The 19,652-nt window shown below is 41.7% G+C and overlaps 2 protein-coding genes across 4 annotated transcripts in view; one reads left to right on the forward strand and one right to left on the reverse strand.

Moving 5' to 3' along the window:
- serpinh1a (serpin peptidase inhibitor, clade H (heat shock protein 47), member 1a) lies at nt 1-4,369 on the reverse strand. Of its 2 annotated transcripts, XM_014197051.3 has the most exons (6): nt 4,156-4,369; nt 2,209-2,866; nt 1,986-2,084; nt 1,605-1,837; nt 994-1,312; nt 174-284 (listed from the first exon to the last, which is right to left on the reverse strand). In XM_014197051.3, the coding sequence occupies exons 2-5, from the start codon at nt 2,840-2,842 to the stop codon at nt 1,010-1,012; spliced, it is 1,269 nt and encodes a 422-aa protein (XP_014052526.3). In that variant the 5' UTR covers nt 2,843-2,866; nt 4,156-4,369; the 3' UTR covers nt 174-284; nt 994-1,009. The 2 variants fall into 2 exon arrangements, with proteins under 2 accessions (NP_001133440.1, XP_014052526.3); NM_001139968.1 differs by having other exon boundaries at nt 1-1,312; nt 4,156-4,315.
- Nucleotides 4,370-11,000: 6,631 nt separating this feature from the next.
- Nucleotides 11,001-19,652, forward strand: part of LOC106603555 (glycerophosphodiester phosphodiesterase domain-containing protein 5) — a 41,991-nt gene continuing 33,339 nt past the window's right edge. Inside the window, exon 1 of one of the 2 annotated variants that reach the window (XM_014197402.3) lies at nt 11,001-11,133. The gene's annotated coding sequence lies outside the window, so the exon portion shown is untranslated. Of the gene's footprint in view, nt 11,477-19,652 lie in introns of both variants that reach the window. The other variant, XM_014197401.3, reaches the window with a different exon arrangement.

A 19,652-nucleotide genomic window follows, 5' to 3' on the forward strand; every position in this document is an offset into this window, starting at 1 on the left:
TTTCTTTCATTCAGAGGTTAGTTAGCTAAAGATTACAGAGCAGTGCTTTCAGTGCGGATCAGTAAAAAGCCAAACAGAGTAACAAACAGAGGCGCGTCCCCTTGGTCATAGATTAATGTGTTTCGGGGGAGTGAACAATAGGCTAGCACCAGGTAGTAAGATTGTGAAAAAGCTTGTGAAAAAAAATATTTTAATTTAGATATTAAAGATACTGGAACCCACACGAATTTCACAAACTAAAAATGGGATATGTGGTGACGGGTACACGGTAATCATAGCAAAACCTGTAAAGAAAACAGAAACAGTTTACTTGCTCAGCACATTTGAATGACATTATCACACAATTAGTTATTTTTGGAATAAAGAGTATGAATACCCCGACAATAATAATTTGATGTTGACTTAATCTCAAGTAAACTGTTAGAAACAAATAGTCTGGAATTCAAAGTGAAGTGAAACAATAGTGAAACAGAGTGTGCATTCAGTTGGGATCGCAGACTAACAGGAGAGGAAACCCTGAGAGTAACGCTGATTTTATATTTAAGGCAATAGTCTGGGAGATCATACTTAATGTAAGTATCCATCCTGTGATCTGCCCTTAATTAAAATACTCAAACATGCCACGTGGTGATGGTGATTACTAACTAGCCTGGAATCCAAACTGAATATCGCTCTCTTTTGTGAAATGGGGCGATATTCAGTTTGGATTGCAGGCTTGGTGATGATACCATGTTAAAGTGAAGTTAATGGTTTTTTGGAGTACACAATGCTTTGTTTCTTACAACACAGGACAAAATACACAAAAATATATTTCTGAATCATGCATTGTGAACAACAGGCACGAATGTTGGCACATAGATGATGAAATGGGAATGTACTCTTGAGGTATAAGACGTACAATTCATTTTCTCTCTCTCCTCTCTTTTGCATAGGAAAATACAAACACATACACGCACACACACACAAACGCCTGTGCATACAAAAACACTTCACCTAAGACTCAAAGTTGTTATAATTCATCTCTCATCTTCTCGCCCTTAGGTCGGACCAGTCTGCCGAGGAAGAGGATGGAGTTGGTCTTGGTGTCCTTCACTAGGAAGATGAAGGGATGGTCAGCGTAGAACAACTTGGGGTTTTTCAGTTTATCGGTGCCAAAGATGCTGGTATTGATGGGGTTCCCATCAGTGTCCCACTCCATGGCAGAGGCATGGAAGACGTTGGACAGGTACAGGTCCTTCTTCCCAGAGATGTTGGACAGGTCCGCCTTGGTCTTATCCACAGCCTCTGTCAGACCCAGCTCCCCAAGGTGTTTCTGTGTGTGTGTGTGTGTGTGTGTGTGTGTGTGTGTGTGTGTGTGTGTGTGTGTGTGTGTGTGTGTGTGTGTGTGTGTGTGTGTGTGTGTGTGTGTGTGTGTGTGTGTGTGTGTGAGAGAGAGAGAGAGAGAGACAGAGATAGTGAGAGTTGTAAAGGAGTTCAGCCACCTAAGAGCATCGGGGATGTGTACTGTATAGTTAGTGTATACTAACATACTAACACTAACTTGCATCTCATAAACATTGTGGTTTTCACCAATGACTTGTGCCATGTCTAGGTTTTTCCAGTACCTGGATGTTGTGGCTGACTTCCATGCTGACTTTGGGCAGAGACACAGCCACAGCCGTCTCCTTCAGCTTGCCCATCCAGTCATCCAGCTGCTTGCAGGTCAGCAGCTTCTCCAGCCTCTCCAGGGACTCCACGTGGTAGGGCATGAAGAACACCAGGCTGGATTTTTTATGGGCCAGGGGTATGCTCAGGATTAAAAGCTTATTCACTGTATCCTCGTGGAAACCATAGAGACCTGCAGGTACAGCCAGTATGAGAACAGACTCAGAGACATTTCTAGAGTATTTCTGTACATCTTCCTTCATACTGAATTGAAAACACCCTTGTTCAGTTTAAATATACTGTTTAATATTATGTTGAGGGACATGTTGTATTTGATTTACCTGTGCGGTGCATCATGGGTACACCAACAGTGTGAGAGCGGGACACCAGGAAGCCACGGTTGTCCACCATCTTTTGGTGGAACTGTTCATCCCAATGAGCTGTTCAGATTGAAAGTAAAAGACAATTTACTGTAAATTAGTAAATATGTGAATGGATGAAAAAACAAGGGAAAAGAGAGAAGAGTATATACCAAGTGCTGGTGCTTTGTAAGATCGAACTCACGTTTGAAGAACATGGCGTTGATGATCATGGCCCCATCGGTCCTCTCCACGTCCTTGGTGACCTCGGGCAGCTTGCCGTCGGTGGACTTGGCCGCCCAATCGTTGATGGACTTCACAGCGCTCTTCTTGTCCTTAAAGTTGATCTTAGTGTGGTCATAGTTGTAGTGCTTCTTGCTGCTCTTGACAAAGGCATCTGCAAAGTTGACCGAGCTGGGGCTGTAGATGCGGTTGCTGATCTTCCAGGTGACGTTGCGGGTCTTGGAGTCGCTGACCTCCTCTAGCAGCTCGGCCAGGCCGGCGTGAAGCTGCTCGTCCTTCACCTTGTCAGCACTCAGCACGGTCTTCACCTGGGAGGCGGTGGAGGCCTTGCCCCCGAGGGCCACCAGGCCCAGGGAAGAGGCCACCACCACGGGGGAGATGAGGATGTTCTCCAGGTCCTTCTCCTTGACCATGTTCTGGTAGAGGCTAAAGGCCAGGCTGGCGCTGTTGTTGGCCAGCAGGGTGGCATGGTTACTTAGGACCTTGTCTGCCAAGGCGGCAGTAGCAGCAGAGGCAGCAGTAGCAGCAGAGGCGGCAGTAGCAGCAGAGGCTGCGGTGGCCAGTAAGGCCATGGCTACCAGGTTAGTCACCCACATAGTGTCAGAACGATCATTAAAGACCTGAGAGGGGACATGATAGAGCATCAGCGCAATTACAGAGCAACAGAGTCTCAAATCCTTAGTGTCAGAGGAAAATTAAATTAAATTTGCCCTGGATTTTGAGAACAGAAAACCTTTTGTAGGACTTCTCTCCTTGCTCTCGCCACGAGTTAAGGAGATAACCCACTTCTCCAACCCGTTGCTGAGATTCAAGTGGAATACCACTCTTCCTTTATTCATCCTGGATGATGCAGAATGGACATGCTGTGGTATACTAAGCTTTCATTATGCGGTCTGTAATGTAATTCATTGGTGGAGAATCTGAGGGCAGGTTTGCCCATGCCAAGTTCAAGGCAAGACTCAAGAGCCATGTTTATACTGCAGATGTAGAACACCTACGATATTTCAATCAAGCTCTCGCTTCATCTGGTGGACCAGATTTAGCTGCAGAATCTAAACAAAAGGATTATATGCATCCTCTGAGGCCTGGAATGAGTGACCTTTTAAGCAGGTGCGAGGTTTCAAATGTTTCACTGTCTTTACAGAAAGTTTGATCTTTCAGCTTATTCAGGCTGTCATTTCTGTACTATAGGGATGATGTTTTCAAAGTTTTGTTGGAAGTACAGATGATTTCAATACATTCTCAGTTTGCATTATATCTATTCATCATTTCAAAAACTGACCAATCAGCACTGCCACAGTGTGAGAGAAAGAAAGAAAGTCTATAGGAGGAGGGATATTCAAGTTTACATCATCATTAATATCTGTCTGAACATATGTTTATAAATTACACAGCTCATTTCCCTCTGCGTAATTGATCGGATGCTTTCTCGAGTCTCGACACTCTCTACCACCATGTAAAAAGAGATGCCCCATGGCAGAGCAAACTGTGCGTTAGATCAGAGCACAAATAGTCTGTTGCTGGGTGGGGCCGTTACTAATAAGATAGGCCTACTCTACAGACAAGGCACAGTTCAAAGCAACATTGCCACTCAAATGATAATCACTTTTAATTGATCATCACAACATTTTCACTGTTATGTGATACATTAACTAAGCGTGAACACTGAAGATGGAGGAAAAAGTATGTTTTAGCCTGGCAACTTTTCCATTCAACTGGCCTACAAAATGCTCAACGACATGAAGCCGTATTCTAATGCAGCACTACATTCTCTAAAGGCATTTTATAACCCTAAGCCCAAAATGGAGGGACTTTTCGCATTCCTGGTCAGACATTTTCCTTCAGTTAACACAGTTCAGTGAATATCCCTCCCCCACTCTCACTTCCATCTCACCCCCCTTTAACTTACCAGGCTCTTTCAGCAGTTTTACTCTAGTTTCTCTCTCAGCTCCCACAAGGACAGATCTTCAGCTGGTCTATAAACCGTGGGAAATGAATTTCTGGAAGTTGGGAAAATAAGTATTTCAATGAGGTGCAGTGATTTTCCATGCACAGTAAGCTGAGCTGGGCCCTCCCACTGTATCCCATTACTGTGGAGCAGCTATGAGAGAGGGACTTTCCCCCTCCAGGTCCTAAAGCCTGAGACACACTGAGCACTCATTCACACTGTAGACAGACATCTGGCAGAGTTTCTGTAAAGTTCATAGTTCTGTATTCTAAAATTATGCTAATTTAATATACTGTACACAGTTTTAGACTATGCAACATTATTTACCATAGCCCTACTGCAAGGCTAAAGGCTGAATAATAATCATTTTTAGGGTGTAGAAAGTACTTCGGTATTATAATTGTTATGATTAGTAAAGTTTGCTTTCTAGTTGTGAAGGTTTTACTGTCCACCTCTTCCTCCCAGTGCCACGTCTGCGGCTGTGTCTGTCTGATTTGCGAGACTGGTAGCGTGGGATGCCGGAGGGGGATGTGTCCATTCAATGCCTGGCCATGCCAAATTGTTACACTATGCCCTGGTGTCTAACGGCACATAGTTTGATTCTCTTTTCCCAAAAATGGGCACCATTTTTTCCTCTGTGGACATGCAGTATATCCAATTATTCCTTGTCTAAAAAGCACTCATTTAGGCACTCTAAAACATAGTAGTGTTTCTACTGAGCAGCAATAAAGTTTAGGAAATCACTCAACATGCCACAGTAGCCCAGTGTTTGGTGCCAAGGAATTTGTGACATTGTGTTAGAAATTAGGTCACATTACATTGGCTACGCCTCAGCACTGCTACAGTGAAAAGGCTATGTATAAGAAGCATGTTCTGTTGATTTTTAGATTAATGAACTATTTACATAGATCCAACATTGGTCTGAGGACGAAAAAGTAATCCCACAACATATCTTCAACCTCAACATGAAAAGGATAGCTTTCAGCTACATGTTTAGTGCTTTTGTACTAAACTCAGCAAACAAAGAAACGTCCCTTTTTCAGGACCTTGTCTTTCAAAGATCATTCGTAAAAATCCAAATAACTTCACAGATCTTCATTGTAAAGGGTTTAAACACTGTTTCATGCACCTGTGGAACGGTCGTTAAGACACTAACAGCTTACAGACAGTAAGCAATTAAGGTCACAGTTATGAAAACTTAGGACACTAAAGAGGCCTTTCTACTGACTCTGAAAAACACCAAAAGAAAGATGCCCAGGGTCCCTGCTCATCTGCGTGAACGTGCCTTAGCCATGCTGCAAGGAGGCATGAGGACTGCAGATATGGCCAGGGCAATAAATTGCAATGTCCGTACAGTGAGACGCCTAAGACAGCGCTACAGGTAGACAGGATGGACAGCTGATCATCCTCGCAGTGGCAGACCACGTGTAACAACACCTGCATAGGATCGGTACATCCGAACCTCACACCTGTTGGGCAGGTACAGGATGGCAAGAACAACTGCTCGAGTTACACCAGGAATGCACAATCCCTCCATCAGTGCTCAGACTGTCCGCAATAGGCTGAGAGAGGCAGGACTGAGGGCTTGTAGGCTTGTTGTAAGGCAGGTCCTCACCAGACATCACCGGCAACAATGTCGCCTATGGGCACAAACCCACCGTCGCTGGATCAGACAGGACTGGCAAAAAGTGCTCTTCATTGACGAGTCACGGTTTTGTCTCACCAGGGGTAATGGTCGGATTCGCATTTATCATTGAAAGAAAGAGCGTTACACCGAGGCCTGTACTCTAGAGCGGGATCGATTTGGAGGTGGAGGGTCATGGTCATGGTCTGGGGCGATGTGTCACAGCATCATCGGACTGAGCTTGTTGTCATTGCAGGCAATCTCAACGCTGTGCGTTACAGGGAAGACATCCTCCTCCCTCATGTGGTACCCTTCCTGCAGGCTCATCCTGACATGACCCTCCAGCATGACAATGCCACCAGCCATACTGCTCGTTCTGTGCGTGATTTCCTGCAAGACAGGAATGTCAGTGTTCTGCCATGGCCAGCGAAGAGCCCGGATCTCAATCCCATTGAGCACCTCTGGGACCTGTTGGATCGGAGGGTGAGGGCTTGGGCCATTCCCCCCAGAAATATCCGGGAACTTGCAGGTGCCTTGGTGGAAGAGTGGGGTAACATCTCACAGCAAGAACTGGCAAATCTGGTGCAGTCCATGAGGAGGAGTTGCACTGCAGTTCTTAATGCAGCTGCTGGCCACCCCAGATACTGACTGTTACTTTTGATTTGGACCCCCCCTTTGTTCAGGGACACATTATTCAATTTCTGTTAGTCACATGTCTGTGGAACTTGTTCAGTTTATGTCTCAGTTGTTGAACTTGATGAAACAGACCCTCTTTACATACTGTAATGGTTGATAACATCTTGTGGCTTTTGCTCACATTTCTACACACTCTTACAGTCCGTGATTGGTTTCATTGTGGTAAGGCTGTGTACAGTATATAAAGGGCTATATAGTGCAGTCTCCAACTAACATCTTATAGGCAAAGGGAAACACAATGATCTCTATCATTATTGGATGACTGGATTGTATATACCTTCACATAGAACTTCATAGCTCACTTTGGTTACTGCCTGCAAATTATTGCATGTCAAGATGCATGTAAAAATAGCAACAATAGCAGCATGGGAATCCCATCAACATACAGTAGGGAAAAGGGGCAGGGGAACAGGATGTGCATCCGTCTCCATGTTGTCCAGCTTCCTGTGATGGCCTGCCTTGTTTCCACGTCCAGAAATAACATGTAGCATAGGGGTGGAGACACAGATCATGGAGGGGGGAAAATAAGTATTCAAGAGAAAACAGGTTTCAGCGCCTTAGCTTCACTTACTAAATTAAATTAACTCATTAATAAGGGAGTTTTTTTTAATGTTTTGTGTATCAAATCAAGTAATAGAGCAGGGTTTCCCAAACTTGGTCCTGGGGCCTCCCAGGGGTGCATGTTTTGGTTTTTCCCTAATGCTACTGCGCTGATTAAAATAATCAAAGCTTGATGATGAGTTGGTTATTTGAATCAGAGAATTGACAAACATTTTTTTTTACTTATGCTCTAAACCAGAGTATCCAAAACTCGGTCCTGGGGCCCCACCTGGGTGCACATTTTGCCTTTTGCCCAAGAGACCAAGTTTTGGATACTCTGGTTTAGAGCATGAGTAAAACATTTTTTTGTAAATCCTCTATTTTGAGAATGGCAACTTCCATATGTTAATATAGCTCACAGTTCTCATGTATTGAAGCAGAGGAGCATCCCCAAGAGACACCTTATTCTTGAGCTATAAACTATTTTTCAGCAAACCTTAACTTTTCTCTCAAATCTGACTCTCTGCTGTGAGGAAGCCGGTCACAGTGTGGGGGTATTCTTCTGTTAGTAATGGAATGTTCTAGAAGAAAAAGAAACGCACACCTATTAAGGCGAGGTGCTGGCTAGCGGAGTAGAAAACTTGAAAATAAGGGAGAGCCGCACACTCTAGGAGCTGAGATGCAAAAATGTAATATCCAACGTTTCGACAGCCAAGCTGTCTTCATCAGGGTATGATCACAAACACTGCGAGATGACTCGTTTATATAGTGTCAGAAGACACACAGGTGTCTGTAATCATGGCCAAGTGTGGCCTAATATCATTGGTTAATTCTCAAATATAAAAATGGCATACAAAAAAACAAATGGATAGCATACAATCATAGATTCATTTTAGACTACATTTACATTTTAGTCATTTAGCAGACGCTCTTATCCAGAGCGACTTACAGTAGTGAATGCATACATTTAATTTAAAAAAAATATCCGTACTGGCCTCTGTGTGAATCGAACCCACAACCCTGGCATTGCAAACACCATGCTCTACCAACTGAGCCACACGGGACCCCTACACAAGCTTACAAACAATAACAATGGCAAAGTCACAATAATCACAAGAATGGCTTAAGATCAAAGTCTATGTTGAGACCGAAGGGTACAAGGTTCTTTAAATTAAAGATCCAGGCAGCCTCTCGTTTTAACAATAAATTATCAAGGTCACCCCCTCTCCTACGGAGGGTGACTTGTTCGATGCCAATATAACACAGAGTTTGTGTAGACAATTAGTATCATGCATAAATTATAGGTGTAATTTTCATCATATTGCTTACTCACGTAGCCAGTCCTTTCAGATGGTGTGTCTAGGGACTAGTTTACATTTGGAACTGGACAAATGTAAAGAGAGGCCCTCAAGTTAGCTGTGTGCGATACCGAAGGCAATAGCATCCTCTGGTGGAGGAAAATCATCAAATGAATACAGGAGATGATGATGATTCACCACCCGGGGCTTCCAAGTGCTGGGGAATATTCCTGCAGCCTCAAGCTCTGTATCTCTCTTGACTAGGATTTAGATATATGGGGGTTTTCTCCAGTGAGAGTCACACAATTTCAACCATAGTTTATAAATCTGTAATAAACAGTTAGAAAACAATCAATAAACTTAAAATTAACAGTATAAACTCCTTCTAAATCCCCTTATAAATTAGTGCAGTTAATCTACAGAATAGTGCTCTCAGAGACAGACAGAGACACAGAGAGTGTGTAGACCCACCTAACCTTCTTTGCTCACCAACTTCTGTTACAAGATGAAGTAAATTTATTCCACTTGTCAGTTACAGAAGATTAGAGGTACCTGACACAAACATCTCTCAAGCCAGGGGTTAATCTGTGGCTGTTAGGCCTGGAATAGATCTCCTGCTGGATGTCACTCCCTCCCTGTGCCTGGTGTTGGCTCACTGCCTCAGAGTTGTAACAGGGGTTGGTGCTAGATGGCACCTGCGAAGGGCAGCCATCCTGATTCTTGGAGGTACCATAGACATCATCAAGGAGAACAGTTGAAATGATGAAATAGAGCAGGACATGTCAATGAGGGCTCCCAAGTGGCACAGCAGTCTAAGGCACTGCATCTTAGTGCAAGAGGCATCACTACAGTCCCTAGTTCAAATCCAAACTGTATCACATCTGGCCATGATTGGGAGTCCCATAGGGTGGCACACAATTGGTCCAGTGTTGTTTGAGTTTGGCCGGGGTACGCCATCATTGTAAATAAAAATGTGTTCTTAACTAACTTGCCTAGTTAAATAAAAAAATTATTTCAGCATCCACACCAAATTCACCCTGTAAAAATGACCAGCCGTCATGATTTAGGACTATGATCCAGGGAACCTATGGAAAATAATTGATCATTCAGTTATTGAAAAATGTCCTATACATTGTGCACTTTTATTTACCTATCCAATGTGTGGGCCTTATTCTGATTCATCTGATCATATGTCAGATGCTCATTGTCAGTCACTAGCTGCAACCTGGATCAGGGGTAGACATAACATAGTGAATGTAAATCCGTTACACTCCAAATAGTATATGATATGTTACATTTAATTTGATATGTATTAATTTCTGGATGTCCATCATCCATTGTGTATGATATGGTATGCATTCCAATTCGTATGGTATGTTGCGAATTGCAATTCTTAAAAATATGTTACAAATTACAATCGTACAATATGTTATGATTTAGCAAAACGTATCATATTTTATGAATTCCAATTTGTTGAGGCTAACGTTAGCCAGGTGGCTAGGTGGCTAGCTAGGCTAAGGGTTTTGGGTTAAGGTTAAGGTTAGGCGTTAGGTTAAAGGGTTAAGGTTAGGGTTAGGGGAAGGGTTAGCTAACAAGTAGTTGCAAAGTAGCTAAAAAGTAGTAATTCATTGTAATTAATTCATTACTAATTAGCTAAAATGCTAAAGTCCATGATGAGATTCGAACACACAACCTTTAGGCCCTACTTTTGTTTTGCCTGAAGTAAGTAACCGTCTTATATAACCATACCAAACAAAACATATCATACTATATTGAACAAACATATGAACGCAACATGCAACAATTTCAAAGATTTGGCTGAGGTACAGTTCATATAAGGAAATCAGTCAATTGAAATAAATTCATTAGGCCATAATATATGGATTTCACATGACTGGGCAGGGGCGCAGACATGGGTGGGCCTGGGAGGGCATAGGCCCACCACTTGGAAGCCTGACCCAGCCAATAAGAATATGTTTTTCCCCACAAAAGGGCTTTATTACAGACAGAAATACTCCTCAGTTTCATCAGCTGTCTGGGTGGCTGGTCTCAGACGTTCCCTCAGGTAAAGAAGCCGGATGTGGAGGTCCTAGACTGGCATGGTTACACGTGGTCTGCCGTTGTGATGCTGATTGGACATACTGCCAAATTCTCTAAAATGACATTAGAGGCAGCTTATGGTAGAGAAATGAATATTCAATGGTGGACATTTCTGCAGTCATCATGCCAATTGCACGCTCCATCAAAACTTGAGACATCTGTAGCATTGTGTTGTGTGACAAAACTGCACATTTTAGAGTGGCCTTTTATTGTCCCCAGCACAAGGTGCACCTGTGTAATGATCATGCTGTTTAATCAGCTTCTTGATATGCCACACCTGTCAGGTTGATGGATTATCTTGGCAAAGAAGAAATGCCCACTAACAGGGATGTAGACACATTTTTGCACAACATTTGAGATAAATAAGATTTTTGTGTGTATGGAAATATCTGGGATATTTTCTTTAAGCCATGAAACATGGGACCACAATTTACATGTTGCATTTATATTTTTGTCTAGTATAATTTGACAGTCCCGGATTTATGTTTACTATGTTACGTCTAGCCTATGAGACCAGGCTGCTAGTTTCTAAAGCCCATACCCTGAACCAGTGCCGGGCAGAGGATACATAGCCTTTTCGTAACAGGTCTGTCGGAGCGAAGTGGGTTCACTGCAGCTCCACCCACACCGTGTCAGACGGATTAAGGTTCTATCCTTTTCTGAGAAGTGTGTAAACCTTCGGTGAGTCACAATCCTGTGAGTTATTTTGTTAGAATTCCAATGAAAATTCACTTCGGACATTGTCATTGGAAATTATCATTCTCGGTGCGCCCGCGTCTGTAGTTTATGTACCCTCAATGTTATATTTTATCATTAGATGGTTTGCCGACTTAACCCGAAACCTAATTCTCGCGAACCATAAACTTTAGCGAATTATTTGAAGTCGGACGAACCTGCAATAACTTCAACTAGGGGACAAGTATCGGTGTACTATCACGGGAATATGGCTATGACGGATATATCTAATAGGCTACCTAGTTTTCTAACTTTTGCTTTGGAGAAGATACGCAGTCGTGGAGGGAAGGTGAGTGTTGACATTGTGTGCAAGTTAACGGATTAAATTGAATATAAACCGACCAATATCACACAGCCTACTGTGTGGCTTGCCTTGTTTACCTGCGATCATTTCATGAGACCTAATTTGACATTGATGACCAGACAGTTGTACTGTAGGGGTGATGGCTGTAACACTTCTGGCATTTTTGCCAATTTCTCATAGATTGTTTGAGCTACTACATTCAAAACGTGATAGGAACAGCTTCCATCTGTCTGCTACAAATGGGTATAGGTATCATCTCTCTAAATAAAACAGATCAATTGTGACTTTGTGGAAACATTACCCCACCTTCGGGTCAGTTGAAACGGGGCTTGGGGAAATGTAACAGTTTGAATAAATGCATAAATCACGACATGCAGCGAAATATTGATAGCTTTTATTGAGAACATGAGAACAGCAGAATTAATAAAATAATAATACAATTTATAAAAATGTTTATTTTTACGTTCCATTAACTGGCCCTTCTCAACTAAACTACAACATCTGACAATTAAACAACAACATCTGGACTAAACAATTGAATGTTTGTTGTGTCCCTTATGGAAAAAAACTGAATGAATTCCACATGTGAACACGTGTGATCTTGTGTGATGACGTGATTTTATGTGAAGTTAATGTGATCACGTGAAAACGTGATAACATGTGACATTTCACTTGTGAATACGTGTTTCACATATGAAAACATGTTTTTGGAACACTTCACGTAACATTTCACATATGAAAATGTGTTTTTGGAACACTTCACATGAGATATTGAAGGGATTTGATTATCTGACACAGGTTGCCCCGGCGGGAGGAGATTGCCCCAGTGTAACCGGTGTGAAATAGCTAGCTAGTTAGCAGGGTGCACGCTCATAGCTTTTCAATCGGTGACATCACTCGCTCTGAGACCTTGAAGTAGTTGTTTCCCTTGCTCTGCAAGGGCCGTGGCTTTTGTGGAGCAATAGGTAATGATGCTTTGGGGGATACCTAGTCAGTTGTACAACTGAATGCCTTCAACTGAAATGTGTCTTCCACATTTAACCCAACACCTATGAATCAGAGAAGTGTGGGGGCCTGCCTTAATTGACATCCATGTCTTTGGCACCCAGGGCACAGTGGGGTAACTGCCTTGCTCAGGGGCAGAACAACAGATTTTTACCTCGTCAGCTCAGGGTTTCAATCCAGCAACCTTTCGGTTACTGGCCCAACGCACTAACCACTAGCTTACCTGCCTAGTGTTCAGAGGGTCCCTGGTTTGAGCCCAGGTTGGAGAGGGACAGAAGCAAAACTGTTACATTGATGTTGTTGACCCGGGTCACTGGTTGCTGCAGAAAAGGATGCGGTCAAAGGGGCGGGGGGGTGTAACCGGTGTGAAATGGCTAGCTAGTTAGCGGCGTGTGCGCTAATAGCATTTCAATTGGTGACGTCACTCACTCTGAGACCTTGAAGTAGTTGTTTCCCTTGCTCTGCAAGGGCTGCGGCTTTTGTGGAGTGATGGGTAACGATGCTTTGTGGGAGGTAGTTGTTGATGTGTTAAGAGGGTCCTTGGTTCGAGCCCAGGTTGGTGTGAGGAGAGGGATGGAAGAGACAATGTTACACCAGGTAAAAAGTGATTGCATTCATTTTGGAAAGCCCGTTGCGAAGTTGGCTCAAAACAAAAGTGACGTAGATTAAGCACACACATGTTCTCAAGACATTTGTTTTACCAGTCTTCAGAATGTCACGTGATGGTCCCAGATCGTCCCAAACCATTAATGGTTTGTGGTTTTAAAGTAAGAGGTACGCTGTTACATCTAAAATATAACCCCACCTGGGATTTGGACTCCCAGTTTCTGGATTTTAGGTGTGCTGATCTTTCTGCTGAGCAATAATGTCTGTGGCATTCCACTACACATTCAATGCCTATAAAAAAATCTATGCACAGAGTGCCATCTGCACTGCTCTTTTAGTTATCAGTTAATCTGACTTTATTCTCGTCATTGATTTAATTTACTTATTTCAGCAATTTGAGGGTTTTCTGTATAGTTGTCTAATGTTGTTTTAATGTTACTCCTGAATCACTATGAGAAATACAATATCATAGTTTTTCTTGAGCGTATATTTAACAAAACTGAGATTTAATTTGAAGTCCAAAGTGCAGGAGTACAGGTGTGGTGGCATAGCAGAAATATCATAATGCCGGCAACCAAGAAGTTGTGAGTAATTACTGTATAAAAATACAGTTGAAGTCAGAAGTTTACATACACTTAGGTTGGAGTCGTCAACTTGTTTTTTAACCGCTCTACAAATGTCTTGTTAACAAACTATAGTTTGGCAAGTCGGTTAGGAGATCTACTTTGTGCATGACACAAGTATTTTTTCCAACAATTGTTTACAGACAGATTATTTCACTTAATTCACTGTATCACATTGCCAGTGGGTCAGAAGTTTACATTCACTAAGTTTACTGTTCCTTTAAACAGCTTGGAAAATTCCAGAAAATGATGTCATGGCTTTAGAAGTTTCTGATAGGCTAAATTACATAATTTGAGTCAATTGGAGGTGTACCTGTGGATGTATTTCAAGGCCTACCTTCAAACTTTGCTTGACATCATGGGAAAATCAAAAGAAATCAGTCAAAAACCTGATAAGTTTGGTGAATCTAACGACAAAGCAGGTGATGCCAGCGCAAAAACAAATTTGGTCAAAAAAATTACTTTCTTACCTCAATCAGATTAATGTCATTAAAATCTGCAGAGTCTATCACAGGGGGTTGAGGACAAAACTGACCATGTGCACAGTGAGTCACATGATTCTAGCTTGTCCCTGATTAAACATATTGAGAGTGTTACAACTATCCTGTGTTAGAACCATCCCGATGTCCCCTCATTTATTTAAAACATGTTAATTGGCCTAGGTCAGGTAGCCAACAGTGCCTGACCAGACCTGGACTGTTTAAAAAATGTCCAACCATATTGTGATGTGGATCTCTTCCTATCTTTGTCTTGTGTGTTGGTCAGTATGTATTCAGGTTTAGAGAGAAGGTTGGGATGAGCTCTTAAGTTATCACAGCAGCCAAATGCACCAGGGCAGTTGTAACATCTCAGTCATAGTAACTCTAGGGTCTCTGTTAAATGAAATTCAGTCTTTTTGCATTTGATATTCTGGTAGAGATATTATATAGTCACTGCATTTGTAACAACACTTTCCAGACTCTATTGTATCCTGCTTTTCCCAACACGTCATCATGAGGTTATTATCTGTCAGGTCTGAATCATCATTAATGAATGAATGATTAGGCTGCTACTTGGGAGACTGCATAAATGATCAAATGCTGGCCAAGAGGTTATACAGCTTTGCTACTGAGGAACATCTCATTCAGCCATTAAAAGTCACATCCTCCCACCATCTGATAAAGTCAGGTACATAACAGTGTCAGCAAAAGCTATTTCTGGCACCAGCCACCTCAGTGATGATTGATTTGACATGTATGGGTCATGTCTGAAGCCATGTTTTCACGATGAGGGCAGTAGTAAATGTGTTATGTCCTCCCATCCCTTTGATGAGTAGCTAATGAGAACGTTGCTCAAATCCTATTGTGGGGCAGTGAATTCAGTGAATGAGAGATCCAGGGATGAATAATTAATGTGTGATATATTTTTCATGAGGGAATGAATGAATAATGGAGGAGCTTGGAAATAAGTGACACTGACCGATATAAAGGGCTAATTTTAGACATATCTATGGCTGAAACTCAGTGGATTATTCTATGAATAAGTATGGGCTGATGATTCTAATGACACAGGCAACTTTGTAATGTGCTGTCGTCTGAGAGGCCAATTCTAGAACACTACTATCGTCTGAGAGGCCAATTCTAGAACACTACTATCGTCTGAGAGGCCAATTCTAGAAATTAGAACATAGTGACACTGCCCAGCTGTGGGGAAAACAACATGTGGTTACCTAGGTTACCCCAGTGGCTCACTGCAAAACTTGACCTTTTTCAAGCGCAATTTTCTTGTTTTCTGCTAGTTTTAGTCAATTACAAAACTACATTGAAGAAAAGTACATGTCTAAAGATTATTTTCAACATTGGCTGCTCCCTAGCATTCTCACTACTTAGAAAAACGTAATATTCTAGGGCTCCCCTCGTGCCCCTGTTTAAGATAATGCTAGACCAGAACATTAAAATGGAACTGCCAGCGTTTTAATTACTTTGCCAATATGAAACAAACAGACAATCATAATATCAGTCAAAAAGATCAAAATCCCAGTTTATGCTACAAAACCAACTTTATAAGAGGTTTTAAAAATAGGTTATATTTGACTCAACATTCCATGTTGTACACTAAGGCATTGTTGGCAAAACAGAGGGATGCAGTTCAATGCATGATTTAATATAACTCACCAATACATTTCTTGGTAGTCCAAAAAATATTGCTATCAGGTTGTAAATCCCAGCTGGCCTGGTACATTGTTTGCTGCCTCCATTCGGAAGGCATTGTTTCAGTTTCAATGACACAATATTTTGGACAAAAACTGAGAAATGTAACTAAGGGTGGGAATGTCAATACAATCAAACTAGCAAGGACAATGATCACAAGTTAGTCATAATGTGGCTAATAGGCTAGCATATCTACAGTTGAAGTCGGACGTTTAAATACACTTATGTTGGAGTCATTAACTCGTTTTTCACCCACTCCACAAATTTCTTGTTAACAAACTATAGTTTTGGCAAGTCGAGTAGGGCATCTACTTTGTGCATGACACAAGTCATTTTTCTAACAATTGTTTACAGACAGATTATTTCACTTATAATTCACTGTATCACAATTCCAGTGGGTCAGAAGTTTATATACACTAAGTTGACTGTGCCTCGAAACAGCTTGGAACATTCCAGAAAATTATGTCATGGCTTTAGAAGCTTCTGATAGGCTAATTGACATAATTTGAGTCAATTGAAGGTGTACCTGTGGATGTATTTCAAGGCCTACCTTCAAACTCAGTGCCTCTTTGCTTGACATCATGGGAAAATCAAAAGAAATCAGCCAAGACCTCCACAAGTCTGGTTCATCCTTGGGAACGATTTCCAAACGCCTGAAGGTACCACGTTCATCTGTACAAACAATAGTACTCAAGTATAAACACCATGGGACCACGCAGCCGTCATACCGCTCAAGGAGACGCGTTCTGTCTCCTAGGTATGAACGTACTTTGGTGCGAAAAGTGCAAATCAATCCCAGAACAACAGCAAAGGACCATGTGAAGATGCTGGATGAAACGGGTACAAAAGTATCTATTTCCACAGTAAAACGAGTCCTATATCGACATAAAGCTCTGGATAACAGCGTCTGCTAAATGACTAAAATGTAAAATGTAACCTGAAAGGCCACACAGCAAGGAAGAAGCCACTGCTCCAAAACCGCCATAAAAAAGCCAGACTACGGTTTGCAACTGCACATGGGGACAAAGATCGTACTTTTTGGAGAAATGTCCTCTAGTCTGATGAAACAAATATAGAACTGTTTGGCCATAATGACCATCATTATGTTTGGCGGATAAAGGGGGACACTTGCAAGCCGAAGAACACCATCCCAACCGTGAAGCACAGGGGTGGCAGAATCATGTTGTGGGGGTGCTTTGCTGCAGGAGGGACTGGTGCACTTCACAAAATAGTTGGCATCATGAGGTATGAAAATTATATGGATATATTGAAGCAACATTTCAAGACATCAATCAGGAAGTTAAAGCTTGGTCGCAAATGGGTCTTCCAAATGGACAATGTCCCCAAGCATACTTCCAAAGTTGTGGCAAAATGGCTTAAAGGCAATGCTACCAAATACTAATTGAGTGTATGTGAACTTCTGAAACACTGGGAATATGATGAAAGAAATAAAAGCTGAAATAAATAATTCTCTCTACTATTATTCTGACATTTCACATTCTTAAAATAAAGTGGTGATCCTAACTGACCTAAGACAGGGCATTTTTACTACGATTAAATGTCAGGAATTGTGAAACACCTTATCCAAATACATTTAAATTCAGTTTATGTAAACTTCCGAATTCAACTGTAGGTAATTCCCAAACTTCTAAGAATTTATGAACACTTGAAAATGACCATATGTGACCAACTGCCTTCATTTGTCTTCTGTAGCAAAATTTAAAATTGTGTTTTTTACATTGGATAAAAGTAGAGACTCGGAGCTAGAAAATTGTATATTATACACTACAGTTTAGGAACCATGTGAAAGTAATTCTGCCTTGAAAGTTGATAAACTTCAATGTTTTGGTACCTACTGGAGAGCTCTTCTTTGTCTACACCCATTCAGTATCGTTCACACCCTCTTAAGCTTTAGCTCCATCCATCGCTTTAAGGATTCACATGTGAAGCTATGTACTAAACAACCAAAGATTTCAAGACTAGTGGCTGTCTTATACTGCGGGTGTGTTCGTAAATTTAATCTGGAGTGCCAGAGTGAGCTCTGGGTGTTTTGTAAACTCAGAGCGTTGTCAAATTGTCAGTTCGTAAATTCAGAGCATTTCACTCTCGGAGGAGTAGGGTTGATCCGAGTGTTCTGACCTAACAGCAGTCAAGCCCCCAAGCTAACTTGCTAACGTTGGGTAGCTTGCTAGCTACTCTCCAGACACAAATGAGAGAACAGCTCATTATGACCATATTACACGCCCTAGCAGAGCTGGTTAGTCAGTTTTTATGTTATCCAGAGTGTTGGTGACTGCAAATGTGCTGCTGGCAAAAATTAAATCACCCTTTTTTGCCAACATTTACTGACACTGGCCATATTAAACGGGTGTTGAGCGTTTGTAAATTCGTCAGTTATTCTGTTTTCTGTCACACTAGACCCTGCTAGGTAAAGCCCCGCCTTATCTTAGCTCACTGGTCACCATAGCAGCACCCACCTGTAGCACGTGCTCCAGCAGGTATATCTCTCTGGTCACCCCCAAAGCCAATTCCTCCTTTGGCCACCTCTCCTTCCAGTTCTCTGCTGCCAATGACTGGAACGAACTACCAAAAATATCTGAAACTGGAAACACTTATCTCCCTCACTAGCTTTTAAGCACCAGCTGTCAGAGCAGCTCACTGATCACTGCACCTGTACATAGCCCATCTATAATGTAGCCCAAACAACTACCTCTTCCCCTACTGTATTTTATTTATTTATTTATTTTGCTCCATGGCACCCCATTATTTCTACTTTGCACTTTCTTCCACTGAAAATCTACCATTCCAGTGTTTAATTGCTATTTTGTATTTACTTTGCCACCATGGCCTTTTTTTTGCCTTTACCTCCCTTATCTCACCGCATTTGCTCACATTGTATATAGACTTATTTTTCTACTGTATTATTGACTGTATGTTTGTTTTACTCCATGTGTAACTGTGTTGTTGTATGTGTCGAACTGCTTTGCTTTCTTGGCCAGGTCGCAATTGTAAATGAGAACTTGTTCTCAACTTGCCTACCTGGTTAAATAAAGGTGAAATAAAAAAACACTCAAGAGTGTACTGAAATCAGCGTAGATAGCCCGAGCGAATTTACCAGCTACGTCTATCGATAGTCGTCGCAGTGACATCATAAACATTCTATTGAAATAGTTATTTGCATAGTGGAGTATTTTGTTTAGACATGTAGCTAGCTAAACATCGAAGCATAATCCCAACTCATAAAATTACTAGCCTGCATAAATCTGCAGGTAGCTAACCAACCAGTTTCAATGTAAATGGCTTACATTAGGCTATAACTAGCAATTCAAATAGCTCTGAGATACGAATAATATTAGTACACAGATAATACACGTAACGTTAGCTAGCTAGCTAACAGTACACTAACTTGAAATGAAAACAACTTTCTGGCAAAATTAGAAACGTGTAATATCTGAAAATGTAGCTAACTAGACTCTTTTACCAATATACCTGGATGGACATGTCCCCTCTGTCACAGATGCCATTGTTACCCTTAGTTTGAAGATGTAATCTGGATATTTTTTTTTTTTTAATATATACAACAGCCTTCTGTGTGTTCTCTTTTTGACTCTGTCTGCATATTTGCAATCAAATGCCAGAATTTGCTCCATCTCCTTAGGTATCATCCTCCAAAACCCGGTCCTCCAGAAAGTGGAGCGCAACACTTATGCAGTTTATACTACGTGATATCTTTAAAAA

The sequence above is a fragment of the Salmo salar genome, chromosome 04, assembly GCF_965601325.2.
Source record: "Salmo salar chromosome 04, fSalSal1, whole genome shotgun sequence".
Lineage (NCBI taxonomy): Eukaryota > Metazoa > Chordata > Actinopteri > Salmoniformes > Salmonidae > Salmo > Salmo salar.